The 19,775-nt window shown below is 37.4% G+C and overlaps 1 protein-coding gene across 2 annotated transcripts in view; it reads left to right on the top strand.

Moving 5' to 3' along the window:
• DCC (DCC netrin 1 receptor) overlaps positions 1-19,775 on the top strand; it is a 1,085,205-nt gene that overhangs the window by 371,024 nt on the left and 694,406 nt on the right. For both annotated transcript variants that reach the window (XM_070513040.1, XM_070513039.1), the window contains exon 2: positions 6,537-6,857. In XM_070513040.1, coding sequence (XP_070369141.1) covers positions 6,537-6,857 — 321 coding nt within the window. The remainder of the gene's footprint in view (positions 1-6,536; positions 6,858-19,775) is intronic.

The raw sequence follows: 19,775 nt of genomic DNA, 5'->3' as shown, positions 1-19,775 counted from the left end.
TAGGTCAGCAAATGTCCCGACACCAAAATCGCTTTTCCTGATTCAATCATGGTAGCTTTCCAAGAGTTCACTCTTCTCTATAGATATGTGAAAACTGAGTGGAGTAGTATGAATTCAAGTACGATTGGCTTTCTTTTGCCATGGTCTCAAGGAAGTAATTTCATGGCAGATAAGGTGCCAAATAAAATACAGGATGCCTAGTTAAATTTGAATTTTGGGTGAACAACAAATAACGTTTTAGTATAAGTAGGTTCTGTGCAATATTTATTTAATATAAATATTTAGGACATATTTATACTAAAGCTTTATTTGTCGTTGATCTGAAATTCAAATATAACTGATGTTTTAATTTTTATTTGCTAAATCTGGTAACTCTCATAGGGGAGGAACTTGAACTGTCCTTCGAATTTTTTCATTTAAATTTTCATCCATAGCTTCCTTATATTTTAACAATACAATAAATTCCCATAGTAAAATGCACCCGTGTTTCTTCCTAGTAAGTCTTCCTGTGCATTATGTAAATTCAGGGATAAATTCCACAAAACCTAATTCGTCTCTGATTTCCATTTGGTAGTAATAAAAACTTGTCTTGGGGTTGAATGGCTTCAAAATCCGCTAGTCTCCAGCAACAGCTGGGATGCACACAATCTTTTTTAAGATCTGGCCACATCTTCTGACAATTATTTTTACTATGTTTCTTATCAGAATAGGAAAAAAGCACAGATATTATATTAAACAGAAACCCAGTGATCACTGGTTCTGGTGTTTTGGTGAAATGCACTTTCTCACTCTGGGCTGGCTGAAGTTCATTTCCTTCGTTAATATGACGAACATGTAGTACACCCCCTGGCTATAGCAGAGTGAGTGCTGTTATGGATTCCCCCATCTAAAGGCTAAACTTGACTGACCAGCAGTTTAGCAAGGCAAGTGTCTAGAGTTCCAATATTCAAAGTGCTATAATTATACCGTGGAGCTAAAATATAATGAAAGAAATGCAATCTGATAAAGAATACTGTATTTACCCAAAGTTCTTTGGTGAGAGGATTGTAGCTATTGTAGCTGAGCAAAAGTAATCTTTTGGCAGCTCTTGTATAAGGAACCATGAGTATTCCAAGGAGCATTCTACATGTCCAATCGACTGTGCAATTTTAATTTTGCTGAATGGAGTGTGGCCATTTGGGATCCAAAGAGAGTCCTGGTTACAAGAGAGGAAAGATGAGGAATGACCAACAATAGCCCTCTTTCTTGGTCCTTTTCTCACATTTTTTCAGCCTTCCAAAGAGAAATGTACAACAAGTATTAATAAAATATGTGTTGAAACGTGTTTGAGTATTTGCCTTCCTGGATCATCCTCATAATTTCATCTCCCTACTTCAAAGAATAATTGACCCAAATAGCACAAATTCCTCAAATATGGACAATTATAGCAAGACAGTCCAAAGAACTCAAGGACCCCCATGCTGTAGTCCAGGCCCACCAGATGTTTTCGAGAAGGCATTCTCAAGCTTTAGTGAATGTCAGAATTCCATGGAAGGCTTCTTAAAGCACAGATTGTGGGCCTCTGCCTCCAGAGCTATCATTTGGGTAGGTCTGGGTTGGGACCTGAGATTGTACATTTCTAACAAGTTCCCATGTGGTGTTGCTGCTGCTACTCTGGGGACTGTAGTTGGAGAGCCACTGTTTCAGAATTTATATCATGGTCTCCTAAACCCAGCAAAGTTCACATATAGTTAGGGGTTCTGTTAATTCATGGTTTTCAGTTTTGCTTTTTAAATCCCCCACTCCATCACATAGCCTCACAAATATTATAAGTTCTTGCCAGGGCTGAAAGCCAGACTTAGAATTGCACATGTAATTGATGTTTGATGAATTGAAAATGGATAATATTCTATCACCCATAGAATAATTTTAATTTCTTTCAATGAAGATGTCTTTATTTATCATAACACAAGCAAAACAGATGCAGTAGACTATATTTCTAAGAAAAGATAATGATAGCAGAGTTTTCTGGGTTGATTACAAGAATTCAAGTATCATCATAATCTCCGAGCAAACCAAAGTGAAAGATTTTGTAATTTGCAAGAGATAAAATTATACACAGCAAGTTCTATGGGGATTTGTATGACATTTTCTAATCTTAAAATCTTTTTAGGAGCTTCTTTTTACTTCCATGCTACTTTTCATAAATTTCATTTTTAGCTTGTATTGCTTTAACCAGAAGCATTCACATTTTGGACTTGTAAAGGAATTTCTGACTCCATGGGGAATTATTTTTCACGCTTAACAATGTTTGATATTGTAGACAAGATGTCATACCTTAAAAAACCCATTCCAAGTTAGTCTGCCTCTGTGTCTGAATGGTCTTTTAAATTAACAAGAATATGATAAGGCGAGCAAGCACAAAGGGACTTAAGCTTGCAGAAACATTTTTCCTATTTGATCATTTTGGTGAGAGTCTAAATACATTAAGGTTTGTTTCTATCTCTAAATATTCAACTAATATAAACAGAATATCTCTAGCAGTATTACCCCTAATGCTTATTTATGTCTGATAAAACTAAAGCAAATGGATGTTAACAATTCTTCTTTTGAGTCACTTTGAGGGCTTCAAGAGTGGGTCCTCATTTGTATTTTCATTAAGGAAACATTGAAGGTTTGGCTATGTTGGTATCTGCTTATAAACTACCATCTTTCAGAAGAAGAAAAAGAAAAAAAGGAATGGTGTTGAATGACGATATGACACGTATTGCTTTTCCTCAGAACGACACAGATAAGAAAATATACAATTAGTTAAATTCATATATGGCTCTATGCCTAAGTCCTAGCCAAAGATTAGAAATCTTCCCAAGCCAGCATTTGAAGGGAGAGGGAACTGGAGATCCACTCATTCTCATCAACTCTTGTATCAGATTCAGTTGTACAAGTTTCTTCACGGATGGGATTTGGGTTGTCTTAAGTATATTTTTCCAAAATATAATTGCTTTACATAATTTTACATCAAGCCTAATGGATTGATTCTTTTATGAAGCAAGGCTTGGAAATGTGACTGTTGGAGTGTTCAACAGAATGACCACCAGCATCTTAAAAATGAAGCCAAACCGAAACAAATCAGAAACTTCTCCAGTTGGCTTCCTTCCAGGTGAAATTCACACCATCGTCATTCTAAAGTAAAATTGTCCATCCTCTGTAAAATTGTAAAGTAGGTAGTTTTATTTTGACTCTTCAGAAGCATTCTTCTATCCCTTTCTGATGATTTCTTGGGAGATCCATAGCCTCATCAAACTCTGACTGCCCAAACTCCAGCCGCAACTTTTTGAGCTGCAAGCTCCAAAAGTTATTTCTACTTCTTTGTCTTCTTCAATTTCATCATCTCTCTATCTTCCTCTCCTCATACATTAAATCAGTGTAGTTGATTTCAGATTGATTCTTGGATGAAACAATTTGATAAAATTATTTCATTTTAAGAAAAGATGCTGGTAGGCAAAATCCCTCCAAGGAACCCTAGTATTGTACGAGAAGAGGGAGGAAGGTAACCCAAATCGAAGTCAGTGTAATATATTAGTGGGACTTTTCCTAAGCCTGTGTGAAATCCTTCCTAAGGGAGTGAAGGCAGCTGATGCCTAACATGGGCTGAAGCTTTCAAAAGGAGACCGTGGGAGACGTATCTATTATTTTTCAATACATTCTGCTTGCTTGGGTCCATTATTAAAACTAAGTAAGCAATGCAAGTTACTTAAAGTACTGAGGTACCTTTATTCCAGAGCCATATATTCAAAATGTAATTGTTGTAAGAAGTACAAAAGCTCAAATTGCCAGTGAACTGCAAGGGTAATTGTATTGAAGAAAAGTTAATCTTTATTTAACTTTCCTAAATCATGTACTCACAGCACTGAAAACTGTCATAACCTCCTTGTTTCAGATTAAGTGGATTATTTATTTGTGATAATGGGCACATATGCTCATTAGCATGCTGTCGTAAACAGCTGCGTTCAATGTATTATGTGTTCTGTGACATAAATAAGGTGTTCAACATGAGGTTGTTGTTTAAAATATAGGCCCCAGGAAGAACAAAAAAGCAATAAGTGCTTTTTAATATAGTTGCCTGGTCTTGAATTCTAAATTTATTTCTACCTTATTAATGCTATGGAAATTGCAGGTATTACTCTAGTGAAATATCTTGACATTCAAGGACATTAGAACTTCTTTCTGCTTTCTCCTCCTTGGTGTGTCTCAAGCTAGGTGTTCACTAGCTTGTATTGCTTTTCTTATAAAGGGGGATATCTTGTGGACATGGGGGAGGCATTTAAAGTAAAATAGTCTGCATCTCTGTAAGCTTAGAACAGGGTTCGTTTGATGGATGTTTTCAACCCATCTTAGTTCTGAAAGTTTCCAAACTGGATGTAGAGTTTAGAGATTGCCTATTTCAATGACCTCATTTTACAGATGAAGGAACCGAGGTTCTGAGGACTTAAAAGACTTTTTGAGTCACAGATCTTTAGGTAATAAAACTAGGACCAAGGGCTAAATATCCAGACTCCCAATTTGACATACTTTCCGCTAGCTGAACAGGCAGGAATTATATTGACTACACTATGGATCTGTGGGGAGGAGTAGCTTATTAGACAATGAGGGGGCCGGGCTGTGTCCTTTGAGATTTTGACCAATATTATTTATGGTAGACTTAAATGGGCACTGTTATTTTACAATTTATATTCATTTTAGCAAAGTTCCAGCTGCTTTCTTTTGGTGAATGGCCTAGTCGGATGAAATGAGTGTATGTCAGTGAATGATGCAGTTCACCAGGCAAGGTTGAACACAAAGGGTAAAGTAACAGACCTCAAGTAGAAGGTGTGGAAAAATTGTATGTGTGGGAGCGTGGCAGATAACACCATGGAGAGACAATGAGAAGCTATTCAGCTTTATCTTCACTGGACAGCGCAGCATACGAAGCTAGGAATAATTCCATCCATTGGAGCTAGTATGGGTCCATCCTTTATGAGAGTTTTGATTATAAACAATTTAAATGCCTCCTTTTTAAATGAAAGAAAACTGGAAAGTTTTTGCAAAGTATAGCAAAAATTGTTCCCGTTAGAAAAATTAAGGAAGCTAATGAAGTTGGGGTTTGTTATCCTGAGAAAAATGAAGGATGAAACATAATTTAGGTCACATTTTTAAAGAAGTTAAATGCTGCTTCAAAGGAATAAAGGACTCTTGCAAAGAAATATCCATCTCCTCTGCATTTTCACACAAGGCGATTCAGGAGAAAATGGGATTAAATGGAAGCAAGAAAATTCAGTTAAACTCTGAGAATGATTAAATACTGAAAACAAGATATCAAGGGACATTGTAGAATCTTTAGCCTCAGAGATCATTAAAAATGAAATTAAAAGTAATTTAACTTGAATGATTTAGGTATACACCTGTCTGAGCAAAGAGTGAGCCCAATGACCTCCTGAGACCTTGTCAAAGTCTGAATCAACAACCAAGCGTTCTTCCAAATGCTATTCTGCCAGCTCCGAAAAGAATATGCTTTAACTCATTATACTTGTCCCACCCCCTCAGGATTCTTAAGTGACTTTCTCTTCTTCCTGTTGATTTCTCATGTTTGTTTATGTGGAAAAAAAAAATCGAACTATAATATTTACTTAGATTTCCTGGCTCATGAGCAACATTTGGATGGAAATTAAGACCCAGCAGGGATTTGTGATTTTCTGTAGTAGTTTATTGACTTGCTTCTGCAAGTGGGATTTCTTACCTATTTTACCACCTGAGCTTTGTTTTAAATAATTTTTTCCGCTCTGTTCAGAGTTGGGTTATTTTTGTTAATGAAACACCACATCTGAGCAGACTTTTCAAAATTTAATGGATGCTATAATCAGAATGCAGAGATAGAAATAGTCCCCTAAATCTTAGCTTCCCCACTGATAACCACTGCTACTTTAAGATATCTAGTTGGGCCCAGCCTGGTGGCACAGCAGTTAAGTGTGCATGTTCTGCTTTTCGGCAGCCTGGGGTTCACCAGTTCGGATCCTGGGTGCGGACATGGCACCACTTGGCAAGTCCTGCTGTGGTAAGCATCCCACATATAAAGTAGAGGAAGATGGGCATGGATGTTAGCTCAGGGCCAGTCTTCCTCAGCAAAAAGAGGAGGATTGGTGGCAGATGTTAGCTCAGGGCTAATCTTCCTCAAAAAAAAAAAAAAAAAATCTAGTTTTATTTGGAAAATATTAGTATTTTTTCTGTCTAAAGTTTCAAGTACTGACTGATATGTGATGATGGCCATGCCTAGAATTGTATGAATTCTTAATTTTTCATATTAATGCTTTTTGGGCCAGTTTCATTAATTGTGGTTACCTCTATTGATCACTTTTTCACTTCTTTAATTCAATATTCTTGATTTTAAGTTTCATTTTTTCCTGGACATTTCTCAAAGCCTCTAACTTTTTTGAAAAAGTTTTGTAAAGAAAAAGCAGAGGATTTAAGCTAGAGATCTATTTGAATAAGCAAACCTATTTCCCTGTTCTGTCTTGTTCCAGGTTTCCAGATTAAGGCTTTCACATCACTGCACTTCCTATCTGAACCTTCTGATGCCATCACAATGCGGGGAGGAAATGTCCTCCTGAACTGCTCTGCAGAGTCTGACCGAGGCGTCCCAGTTATCAAGTGGAAGAAAGATGGCATCCACCTAGCCTTGGGAATGGACGAAAGGAAGCAGCAACTTCCAAATGGGTCTCTCTCGATACAAAACATACTTCACTCCAGGCACCACAAACCAGATGAGGGACTTTACCAATGTGAGGCATCTTTAGGAGATTCTGGGTCAATTATTAGTCGGACAGCAAGAGTAGCAGTAGCAGGTAAGCAGATTCTTCCTTCGCTTCCTCCTCTTTCGCCATCTCTTCTTATTCCTTTTTTGAGATAAGAAAATAATCTTCGCAGAGACAATGTACGTTTTTAAGATAAAGGAAAAATGTAAAAAAAGATATATGCTTATTCCTTTATGGTCTTGACTGACTTTTATCCTAAAATTAGCTTGGCACACAAGAAGGATCTCAACAATTAATAGAGCATTATGAGAGTTTTTGAAATAAAGCCTGGCTTAAGTTGATCCACTGCTTATGTCTAAGGGAGGACTTTTCACTAGTATAAAAATAATTTTCTAATTCATTCATTTTATAGCATCAGTAATGCTGAAACTTTGAAGAGTTAATTTTTTTTTTTACCTTCAGAGCCATGAATTTTATTTTACTTATAATGACTTAACCTGCAACATATACATCTCCAAATGAGAAATTAAAATTGCTATTCTGGGGTCAGCTGGTAGCATAGTGGTTAAGTTCATGCACTCTACTTCAGTGGTCCAGGTTTCTCAGGTTTGGATCCCAGGCGTGGACCTAGTGCCGCTTATCAGGCCGTGCTGTGGCAGCACCTTACATGAAATAGAGGAAGATTGTCACAGATGTTAGCTCAGGGCCCATATTCCTCACACACAAAAAAAGAAATTAAAAATTCTATTAGTGCTTACAAATATCTGAATGCTTAGTAATATTTTGACTCAATAACTGAGTAATAAGATGAACAGTTTTTCTTTTCATTGGATATTTTAAATTGGTACAGACCAAAAAAAATAATATTGAATCTTCTAGATGGATTTTGTCCATTGATTTTGATATTTCTGCCCCACTTGTTTTGGTTAAAGGACAGCTTGTAATTATTTATTTTCACCCCTACAGTATTAGACCTGTAGGGAAAAGAATAAAATTTTTACTCATTTCTATAATGATTTGGCTAAAAGTTGATTTTTTTTTTAAATTTTTAAGTGAGACACAAAGCAAGGCAAAGGGATCCAATCTGAAATAAATGTAGGCCTTTAAATGGATAAACAGTTTTGAAGGACTGCTTTAAAACTTCATGTTTAATTCTCAGCAAAAAAATGGAACCATTATTTCCCAGGTCCCATTTAAATTATATCCTGAAAAACTGATCAGAATGAGGACTCATTTTCAGCAATGACATATTCTAGGACAATAAGGCAGGGCCACCACTCCCCACACACTCTTCTAGTGAAGGTGTAACAAAGCTGAAATCTGAAAGAGCTGATTTTCTCAGGTGATGATATAAAAAATTAGATTTCACAGATATGCAATGAGCCCATAAATCCGGCTTCATGCCACTCTTTTGTGGCTTCTTTTCCCCGCCAAGAACCCTCTTTCATATTCAGTTAAACCAGGTTGGTCCTGAGCAATGGATCCTGGCAGGCAGGATCACTTAATGACACGGTGGCCAACCACTCTGGTTTAACCTGGACTGACCTGGTTTTAGCACTTCAAAGTACCATGTCCTGAGAACTCCTCAGTCCCAGGTGAAACTAGGATGGTTGGTCAATCTATTTAGTGGTACCCCCACCTGCTTTGGCAATGACAGACTGAAACTTGGATGCAGAAAGTCTCCTTTACTCAGGAGACACGTGAGATGGCATCCCACACGAAAACCAAGGCTATCAACCACCTGGGACCTTTGAGTGATGGGTGTCTGAAATTTGATTGATGAGCAGAAAGTGTAGAGATGACTGAGAGGCTATGTTAATTATGATTGATTAAAAAGAACAAGTGGAACAAGTGCTGAGGATTAAGGTAAAAGCTGCTTTCCCAGAATGCTCCAAATGAAGTGGAAAGGGTGCAATTTGATTTTCCCTCTTTTGAGAATTTTGAGACTTTCAGATCCGACCCATCAGTCACCCACAAGACTAAGGTAGCTCTGCCGAATTGAATGCTGGCATTTCAATGCCCTGTTCCAAAGGCAGATGCACATACGCTGTTAATGAAAATGGCCTGATGTTGTGGTTTCAGTTTCCTGCAAACCAGATTCACTTTTACATGTTCTGTTTCAATGGCAAAATGAAGAACGATTCCTTCCCTGTGAGATATTAAAATAAAGTGGCTTCGACTTTCGTATTCTATATAAGGACAGGCTGGCAGATTCAGTCACTGAGTTACAATCTAATATTAGATTGTATCATTTCAAGGCAATAAGCCTGTTCACAGCATTTTAAACACTTACCCTGCTGTTTGGCAACACAGCATACATCAATGTTATATCTGCTGAGGTTACGATTGCCAAACCGCCGGAATGCACAAGGGGCATATATCTTCCTCGTAATAAAGACCATGGGCCTGATTTAATCCCATTTTTAAAGCATTAGCAGTCAATAAACCAGTCACTACTAAAAGGTAACAGTCAGCTTTGCTTGGGTGAAAAAAACATCTGTTCTGTACCCTCAGGTGCTATGTAGAGCCCATTTAATATAATGCTCCTCTTCCATTTTGGCTTTCTCAAAGCGTCTTTTGATAAAAAGAAATATGACAAATGAAACCCGCCTTTAATCAATCAGCACATTTTATGCAATGATTTTGCTATGCGCTGTTCATCCTATTTTCTAGGAACTTTTCGAGTGCTCTTTAAACTCGGAGTACACACTTAGCTGAAGAGGGAGGGAGGATAGGAAAGATATACAAAGGGCTATGATCCCGTAGAACATCTTGTTAAAACTCTGGATGTAACGAGCTACCGACTCTTGGTATTTCTGGTAATTGTGAGGTTTGTCAATAAGGAGCACCCGGGCTATGAAGTTTTCATTTGAAAACAATCTGGCCGGTACTGGCTGAAACTTGAGAATTTCTTCTGTATTCAATTAGCTCTAATCTAAAACAGTGCAGTATTTCGCGGCTGTGGATACCTCTGTTTAACCCTCAAGACTGAGAACAGCTTGAAGAGAGAAACAGTAAGATTTTATCTATAAAGTTTCTCCTATCACCCTCCCCTCTCTGTACCTAGCAAAGCGTCTGGCATGTTGGGTAGTTTTTCAGTAGACGTTGGTTTTACTGACAAAGATGTAGGGCTTTATGCCATAAGCGGAGAGTTTTCAGTCAATATCATCAGCTTCCTCCTCCTCTCCCTCTTCCTCCACTTCTCTTCTTTTTTGTTGGACTTCATGATATTAAACTTACTTATATGTGTGCCTATATAAATATACTCTTGATGGACTGAGTTAGCATAATTTGATTTCTATTTCAATAGTCTAGAAATTAGTTAATAACAGTATTGAGGACTTTGGAATCAGAAGATGGACCTAATTGGAATATCCATATGCTACTATAAAAAAAAGGCACCTGTCAGTTCCTCATTCCTCCATAACTCATAACTTCAAGATGAGCTTGCATCTGGCCAAGCACATCTTCCCTACTCCAGATGTTGCCAGCTATCTGAGCCTCTGGATTCTTTTCTCTGAAACTGACATCATAACAACTTACCTCCAAAGGCTGTGGTGGCTTTTAAGTAACTTTTAAAATGTAAAGCCCTAGTGCAGGGTAGATTCTTATTCAATGGAAGTAGTAGTATAAATAGACCTAATAATGGTTATCATGTTATTACAATTATTATTAAGAAATAACAACTTTCAATATTCTCTCGTGATGGTGCAAAGCATTTTTTAGGGGGGAGTGGGTGTGACACAGGCAACAAATCCTGAGCCATAAATATTGTCACCTTGGATCAGATACGTGCCTTTGCAATCTAGTAACACAAACTGGCAGGCCTGAATTGAATTTTTAAAAAGTTGAATCTATGCAATTTGTTGGTAAATAGTGCCAAAATCCATTTGATTACAAGACTCATTTTTCACCAGTTGATCTACTATTATGTCAATGGAGCCAATATGATTTGTACTGTCCGGAACAGGAGTTCTAGATCAAGCAACTGCTGCTATCATTTCGGAAAAAACTGCTGGGCATTCTTCTCAACCGAATCTCCTTCACATCTTTTTAACTGAAAAAGATCATGGAAGCTGGATTCACAGGAATTAGTTGGTCTAGACTGGGAGTTTAACATAAGACTCTTTCCTTTAGGAAAAAAAAAAAATCAATGCCAATGTGTAACAAATCCAGATCATTACAGAACTCCTCTGAATAATAGTGGAAGTACCATCTTATTCATTTTCCCTTATACCACCACCACCACACCTTCACTATCCAGCATACCCACCCACCACACACTACTTGCCCACCCACTTTCCCTGCAGAGGAGCATGTTTGGAAGCTGAGTGCTACCTCTCCTTGCATTCACACTCTTGGGGACTGAGTGGGATCAGCACATCCCTGCTCAGGTGAAGTAGCACACACTGCAGGGTATATCATAGTGCATTCGTATGCAGCTAGATTCTTCTTTTGTTACTTTTTAAGCATTTACATCTTGAATATTAAAACCATCAACTTGGTTTTGTAACATTTTGTTCTTTGCTCAGTTTATATTGATATGCATTTTTCTCATAGTGCTCAAAAAAGCTCTGTGATATAGATACCCAAATTGACAGAGAACAAGCTAAAAGAAGGTAATGATTTTCAACAGGCAGAGACTGGAACTCAGGTTGTCTGACTTTGGTGCACACTTATTCACTTCTCCATCTAAGGACTAGATTTAAGGACACTGTGAATAGTTTCCCACCCAATCAGTCATTTATTTTTAATTAATGAAACTCTCCAAAATATAAACTAGTGGAAAATAATAATAATAATAATTAAAGTTGATTTTATTTGTCAATTTAATCCCTTGAAAGTATCAACTTCTTGTGGAAAAACACTATGATTTGGATGGTTTCTTCTAAGATGAGAAGATTTTGCTGTCATAGCTATTATTTTGCTATTATACATTAAATAATGACACATGATAAATCTCTCCTGAAATACAGAGAACACATAATTCTAAAAATAAGCTTACAAGTAGTCTTTCTAGGGGCAAGATTTTGGTTGTCTTTTAATCTTTGTAAGTGGTTTTACAAGTTTCCATCGTTTTGTCCTGTCTCTTGAAACTCAAGAAAATAAAAGGGCAACTAAATTGCATTTACTTGAGTTGTTATTTCATTCAGGAGCATATTTTTTTCTTCCCTATTACAATAGATGTTTCAAGATGCAAATTGTCGCACTCTGCTTTTAAATAACACTGGCATTATAATTAAAATTCCCCTGTGTTTAAAAAAAATAATTAGTTACTTGAGGAGTTGTTTCAATGAATTCCCTTCCAGAATGCTTCCCATTTAAATGAGTTATGAAATAATTAGCGAAAGCATATTATGGTGAGAGAAGCTGGAATCGCCTCAGCAGAATGCAGCATTTTGTGAAATGATAACCTGACCTTTATGTTTTTACTTAAAAGGAAACAGAAAGAGGAGCTTGTCTTAGGAGAAGGGAGAATAAACTGTTTTGCCTCAGGTCTCTCAAATGTTATATAAAGGAAACAGCAAGAAAAATGTTCGTATTCCTTTTCTCTACGGGAACAAAATATAAGAATCTTGCCTAGAAGGTCAAGTTCATCCAGTGAAGCAGTTTGGAAAATGTATCCCAGGGCCTTTGAATACTTTCAAAATTCTATTTGGGGAAGGTTCAGCTACAGAGCAGAGCTTTCATTTTAAACCAATGGGGATATTGTTTATTTTCAAATGGTAAGCGGGAAAGTAAATTTTTCTAACTCCATAATTTTTAATGGTCTTAATTATCTCCATTTAGCTAAATGTTCCCATTGTTTTGTGGTTAAAACATGAGAGAGAAAGAAAATATAGGGAAGATATGTGGTGTTATAAGTAATTGTTATATGTGTGCTAATCTTATAATTTTATTGCCAAATAAAACTGGGATAATCACCAATATTGCCCCAATGCCTACTTACCCGCACACTCCCACACCCTCAACTTAAATAATTGCATTTTAAAGAGTAGATTTTTAGTTGCCTCCTTCCTAAGTCAATTAACTCTGCAATAAAATTAAAATAGAATATCTTCCTGAAAAATATGCAGAGTGGAAAGACATCTTCTACATTATGAAAATTACAAAAGAGAACTTGACAGGGCTTTTTATAGTAGAAACATCAACAAAATAACTTTAAAAAAATTTTCCAACCTTTCATTTCCTTTTCTTTGTTATGAATTCTAATTCATGTGACAATGGAAGTAGCTAATTATTCATTCTAAAAATCAGTATCTTAAGAGGACTGTTCTTTTATTCAACCCTTAAGCTAGCTACAGTGTCACTTTTGCTGGTACTGGAATAAAAATGAAAATAACTCAGTGATAGTAACCCAAAACTCTTGAATTCTAGAAGATGCATTTGGAATACAAAAGCTTGATTTTTTAAATAAATGTCAGGCTAACAAAGACGTAAATCAGAGTAAGTAGATAGATCAGGTGGCATAACTGTAAATCTCTGATGAAATTATGACTAACAATATATTTGATATATTTTATGAACCAATTGCTGGTACTGATATTTTTTCTATTATTTTTTTATGTCCACGGTATGATTTATTATTTAAATTTAATATTATATAAAGACCTCTGAATTAAACTATTTATATTAGATACAAAGTTTTTCTACAAAATAAGGAACATTCAAACTTAGGGGATGTTCTAGAAACTAAGTTAGTTAGAAGAAATCGTGGAAAATCTCAGTGTCTATAGTCCCTAAATCATCTAAACCTTTTCCTGTCAGGATTAGTATATATAGGTGAAAGTACTGAATACCCTTAGAGGCACCTGCTCCAACTGGATCATATAGAGATATGGGGCTGTGATATTGTGATTTATAGTAAGAAATATATATTTGGTCTTCATCTCATTTCTGGCACTGAGCTCCTAAAATCCATAGAATTTCCTAAGCCTTGAGAGAGAAAAGGGGGTCTTTTGTTATGTTAATGAGGTGACATCTGGATCTCACCTAAGGATGGGGTCCCAGTTGCTAGGAGAAGCAACCCTGTGATAGAGGTTTAGAACTTTCATTTCCACTCTCTGACTTCTGGGGATGGGAGAGGGGCTGGAGGTTGAATCCATTGCCAATGGTCAATGATTTCATCAATCACATGTATGCAATGAAGCCTGCACAAAAATCCAAAAAGGACAGAGTTTTGAGAGCTTCCAGGTTGGTGAATACCTGGAGTTGCTGGGAGAGTGGTGCCCTCAGAGAGGGCATGGAAGCTCCGAGCCCTTTCCCCATATCTTGCCCTATGCATCTCTTCCATCTGGCTGTTCCTGAGTTACATCCTTTTATAATAAACTAGTGATCTAGTAAGTAAAATGTTTCTTTGAGTTCTGTGAGCCATTCTAGTGAAATAATTGAACCTGAGGAGGGGGTCATGAGAGCCTCTGATTTATATTCAGTCAGTCAGAAGTATAGGTTACAACCTCGACTTGCAATTGGTGTCTGAAGTCCAAGGTGAGGATTGATGGAACCTCCAATCTGTAGCCAGTTGGTCAGAAGCATGGATAACAATCTGGGCTTGCAACTGGTGTCTGAAGTGGGGAATGGGGATGCAATCGTGTTGGACTGAACCCTTAACCTGTGGAATCTGATGCTATCTCCAGGTAGGGTGTCAGAATTGAGTTGAATTGTAAGGACACCTAGTTGGGGTCCAGATAATTGTTGGTGGCATGGGAAGCCCCCTCATGCACACACTGGAATTGGGTCAAGGTACCCAAAATAAGAGATTTAATTTCCAGAGGGAGGTGAAGCCCCGGGGTAGTATGCCTAATTCAGAATCTAATGAACTTGGGTTAGAGTAATTGTATGTAAATAGTTTGATAAGTATCAGTACAGGTAGGGGATGTGTGTATAAGAGAATCTGTATTCTACTGTCTGCATATTTCCCATTAAATATTTAAACAATTGGATTTACACTATCTATATTCTAACCTAGGTCACCCAGAAATATTTAGACAGAAATACAGAGCATGCACACACACACACACGCTCACATTTCTTCTCATTTAGATGACTCTTCCTATCTAAGCCTCTGTCTTAAATCTATTGATGAACAGCATAGTCATAAAACCTACTGTTTGATTTATAAATCCTCTACTTTTGTTGTTCTATTATGCATATTGTTAAAAATTGTATTTTACCAAAAGAAAAAAAAATTCAGTTTCATTGTAACCGTGAAGCTTTCTTACCCTTAAAAGGGGCTGCTCATTTGCTGAGGTTTTACCTGAAGCATGTCACCAACTAGAAGTCTATTTAAGAAAGCGTGTTAAAGATTAATAAAGCCTATATAATTTCAACATTAAGTTTCAGTGCTGGTTGATTTTATTGGATTGGATTTTTGTGGCCCCTCTTGCAAGGAAAATTCATCTCCAAAGGCTGGAACATGACATAAAAAATAATTAGTATTTCTTTCATACAAGCACTGCTTGCGGGGGCATCCTTTGGCTCCCACAGGGCACTGGACACTTCCTGAGCTAACATTGTCTATTTCTCTAAGGGTGTTTCCAATTAAGTCTCAGAGCATAGGAGGGGCCTAGGTTTGGAGGATGTAGTTGCAGATAAAATAAATGTCACTTTTAACTCTCCCCACCCCCAAACAAATACACCTTGCATATATCTGGGATTTTTTTTGTTTGTTTTTTATTAAGAAATAGTTCACATACCATAAAATTCACCTTTTGAAAGTATATAATTTACTCATTATGAGTATATTCATGAAGTTGTACAACCGTCACCACTTTCTAACTCTGGAACATTTCGTCACTCCCATTCTCCCTCCCCTCCTGTTCTGGCAACAACTAACCTGCCTTCTGCCTTTATTGTTTGTTTTTAACATAAACTAGATTATCTGATTACCCTGTCAATATGCTACGGCTTATTTTTTTCCCTTAATGCTATAGCTTGGACTTTTTAAAATATCTGTTCATGCAGATCAGTCTCATATTTTTAATTCCTGCATAGTATTTTACGGGTTATCATTCATATGTTGACAGATACTTGGTTTGTTTCTATTGTTTCACTTTTGTTCATATTACCTTAATGTATATTCTTGCATTTAGTGGATACTCTTTTGGCACATCTTTGACAAGTTTCTCTAAAATACATAGCTAGCAACGTAATTGCTGAGTCAAAGGGTATCCTCATTTTAATAGATATTTGTAGATCAAGAACATTTTGTTAGCCTGGACCTAAACGTCAGAGGTCAGCATTTGTTTTACTGCCATTGGCCAAGCAAATAGAGCTGACTTCTCCTTGACTTGTAAACATCATTAAAGTCTATTACTTAGTCCGATAAGACTAATGATGACTTGACACTGTTAACGAACAGCCACAGGTGTTTGTCTCACTTTAAAAGAACAGAGACTCTTATATACAGCAACCTAGAGGAAAACATCTCATCTGTGTCCTAGGATCCTCCTGTATTGCTATATGTCTCTACTGCTTTCCCTGAAAGGAGGCTTCTAGTAGGTACCACTTCATGGGATAACTTGGGATTGAGGTTACCCTTAGGTTCAAACCAGAATTTCCCAGGCTCTATATGTACTGTCAAAATGGCATTTGCTCATATTGGCACACTATAAAAGAATGGGAACTCTTTCTGGTGGCCTAAAGATCCTTTAGGGTCTGGTCCCTGCCTGCGCCTCTTGCCCCATATATAACCCCATCCACATGTATCCCTTCAGTTTTTATAGCAGTGTCCTAAATGTGAATATTTTGGTACTCATGGCTTTGCATACTTTATTCTGTATATTTTACTTTCTTATCCATTCATGCCATCTCTTGAATTTTTTCTTCTTTTACAAGACTCAGTTCATGCAGCCAATCATTAAGAATCTTTACCTGGCTCCTTAGGCTAGGAGAGCATCCATCCTCTTTGTGCTCACAGTAACCTGTGCTTCCTCCTGTTATAGCATGGAATATACTACACTATATCACACACACACACACAGACACAACACAACTCCTCCTCTGGTCAATAACTTCATGAAGATACAGATCATGTTATATCTTCTTAGCTCCCATAGGCAGACAAACTCTGGTTAGTTGTATGGCATAGTATGGTGGTTAAGACCATGGACTTCAGAGCCAGACAGACAGGACTTTGGATCCTATCTCCAGCCGTTTACTAGTTCTGTAAACTCAGGCTAAGTATGGAAATGTTCTGGGCCTATTTTCCCATCTTTGAAATGAGCCTATTTTATATGGTTACTGTGAAGATAATCAAGTAATGCTTAGCAGAGGGCCTGGGACTTACAAAGGGCTCAGTAAATGAGGTTTTATGGACAACAGAGAATTGGGGTACTATTGAAGATTCCCTAAATACTCTAAAGAAAATGGGAAGAGAAAAGCCCCAGGAAGAAGCCCAATTTGCACCCAGCCCCATGGCTGAGTGGTTGTAGTTCCATGTGCTCTGCTTCGCCAGCCAGAGTTTGTGGGTTCAGATCCTGGGTACAGACCTACTCCACTCACCAGCAGTGCTGTGGTGGTGTCGCACATACGAAAAGATAGAGGAGGATTGACACAGATGTTAGCTCAGGGCTAACCAGCAAAAAGAAAAAAGAAGCCCTCTTTTTCTTATGTGGAAACGTGTCTTCATGTCCTGCATGCTTTATAACTATTTGGCCTGTTTTCCATCCAGAGTCTTGTCTTTCTCCTTTCAGATGGCCGGTGTAAACATGTGAGTTTATACGTGCTCTTAGCATCAATAGTGTGGGATCAATACCCCTTCCTGAAGTAATCAGGGTACTAAAATAATGACTGTGCTGAAAGTACTTGGATAATATTCGGCATTTTGATTTTGTTCTTTGAGGATATTGAAACACTACATCTCTTAATTCTCACTTAGCAAAAGTCTGAAGCAAAGTTTGTCGTGACTTTGAAGAACAGACCAGCAAACCCTGGAACTCTTCCTTCTCCCTCTGGGAAGGCATGCGAACTGCAAATGGCCAGTTACCCCAGTTAGCCTTTAACATATCATGAAAGTAAATGGTCATTAAAGATATAGAAATATTACTGGGCTTAAGAGATTCATGTTAATGATGTGACTTGGATTAATAGCTATGTTTTCATAAAAATCTTGATTATTTATCACTGACTTAGAAAATTATTTCCCATTTTATGCTTGTTGTCTACTTGTGTTAAGAAATGCGTGCCGTCATCCTGTTTTACCAGAGGGTGTAAGTTTGTCTTCTCCAACTCTAAGCTATCTTTTCTAAGCCTTTTCTCCCCCCTGAATTTGTATAATTACCTACAGCAGAAAAGTTTCTCTTTGAAAAAGGCGTTTTGAAAGGCTCTTAGAAAATATTTTAATAATCAGCATTATTTATGTTGCCTGTGTAGCTATGTAAATAAATTTCACCCGTTTCTCCACCAGACTCTTACAACTTAGCGTGACTTCAGAGAATGTGAATCAGATTACAAGATAATACTACCTCAGTAAGCATTCCAGTGCTTTGGAAAAGAAATGTTGAGTACAAATCTGAGAATGTGCGTGTTCAGCCCAGTAAAAATAAAAAGGATGTTTATAAATGAAATGGCACTACAAATGGCACCACACTTTGGAGGAGGAAAGCAATTTAGTGAAGTGAAAGATGTTAAATGTTTTAATTTTCTTCTATGCCAGTAAAATCTTGTAAAACAAGGTGACATATTAAATTTTCTATACTGCGGTGGCTCCAAGAGCCTGTCAACATTTTCATTATAAACTCTATTTTCTGAGCTTTATAACTGAGCTTTAAGAATTCACTCTGGCCTGACATTTGGAGTGCAAGGTCTTACCTGGGGAACATGTGTTTCACATGCTTTAAAAATTATGAGTTTATCCATTTCTCACTTTATAATGAGTAACCTTTTCAGACTTTTTCACTTGGCTGCTGTGCCTCAGAAATTGGAGGCAGAAGGCTTACGTGTGGTAGGTCACCAAGGGGAAAAAAACCTACAAATGTGCTCAACACAGGTCAGGGCTGCCGATTTTCATTACGAAGACCCACGATCATACTAATCATTCAGCCCATCATGTAGAAAACAGAAAGAGCTCTACAACACTGCCCTCAACATTTTAGACTAAACTGTGTGCTACCCAAGGAGAAGACTACGGCAAATCTCTGCAGAGAAGACTCTGATTGATTGGAGAATTCTTAATCCCCAGTCTGTTTATTTCAACATTTGTGTTATTTCGTGGATGGCGTAAGACCTTTTCCTAAAGCCTTACCACATTCATTCTAATCTTATTGTTTTGCTGTTAAGTCTTCTTTGTGGTTGAGTGTTTTTTTTTCTTTTCTATTATATTTAGCACTCAGTAGGTTTTCAGTCAACTTTTAATAATACAGACACCCTTTTTACACTTTGGAATGTCTGCAGATAAATCCTCTAAAGAATTAGTTTCTGGAAAGCAATTAGAAAAGAGTGAGGGAAGAAAGAACAAGGAAGCAACAGAAGAGGAAAATACATGTCATCCTTTGGTATCAGGCTTTGAAATACCTAGATGACTGACTACTTAGTATGGCTTCCCTAAAAGAACAAACGTGGGCTATCTAGAAAAAAGTGCAGTGCCCTTGGGACCAGCCTGGTGGTGTAGTGGTTAAGTTCATGCTCTGCTTCGGAGGCCAAGGATTCACATGTTCAGATCCCCAACACGGATCTAGCACTGCTTGTCAAGCCATGCTGTGGTGGCATCCCACATAAAATAGAAGAAGATTGGCTCAGGCGTTAGCTCAAGACCAATCTTCCTCACACAAACACGCACAAAAAAGTGGGGTGCCTTCAATTAAAGGTGTGGTACCAAGTTTCAGTTCTTGGTTGTTTCAGGGGAATTCTAGGAAATCACCTCTTCCTGGTACGTATTCAGCATTATTTCACACCCACCTAATTGCATTATAATTTTATACGGCTGTCAAATTCATGTTAAAATATGAGAGGCACCCAGTATATAATCCCAACACTTGTTTCCATTGTGTGAGGACCAACTTTGAGCCA

This window comes from Equus asinus, chromosome 7, assembly GCF_041296235.1.
Source record: "Equus asinus isolate D_3611 breed Donkey chromosome 7, EquAss-T2T_v2, whole genome shotgun sequence".
Lineage (NCBI taxonomy): Eukaryota > Metazoa > Chordata > Mammalia > Perissodactyla > Equidae > Equus > Equus asinus.
The sequence above is the reverse complement of the archived record's forward strand: the minus strand, read 5'-3'. Positions and strand labels throughout refer to the sequence as shown.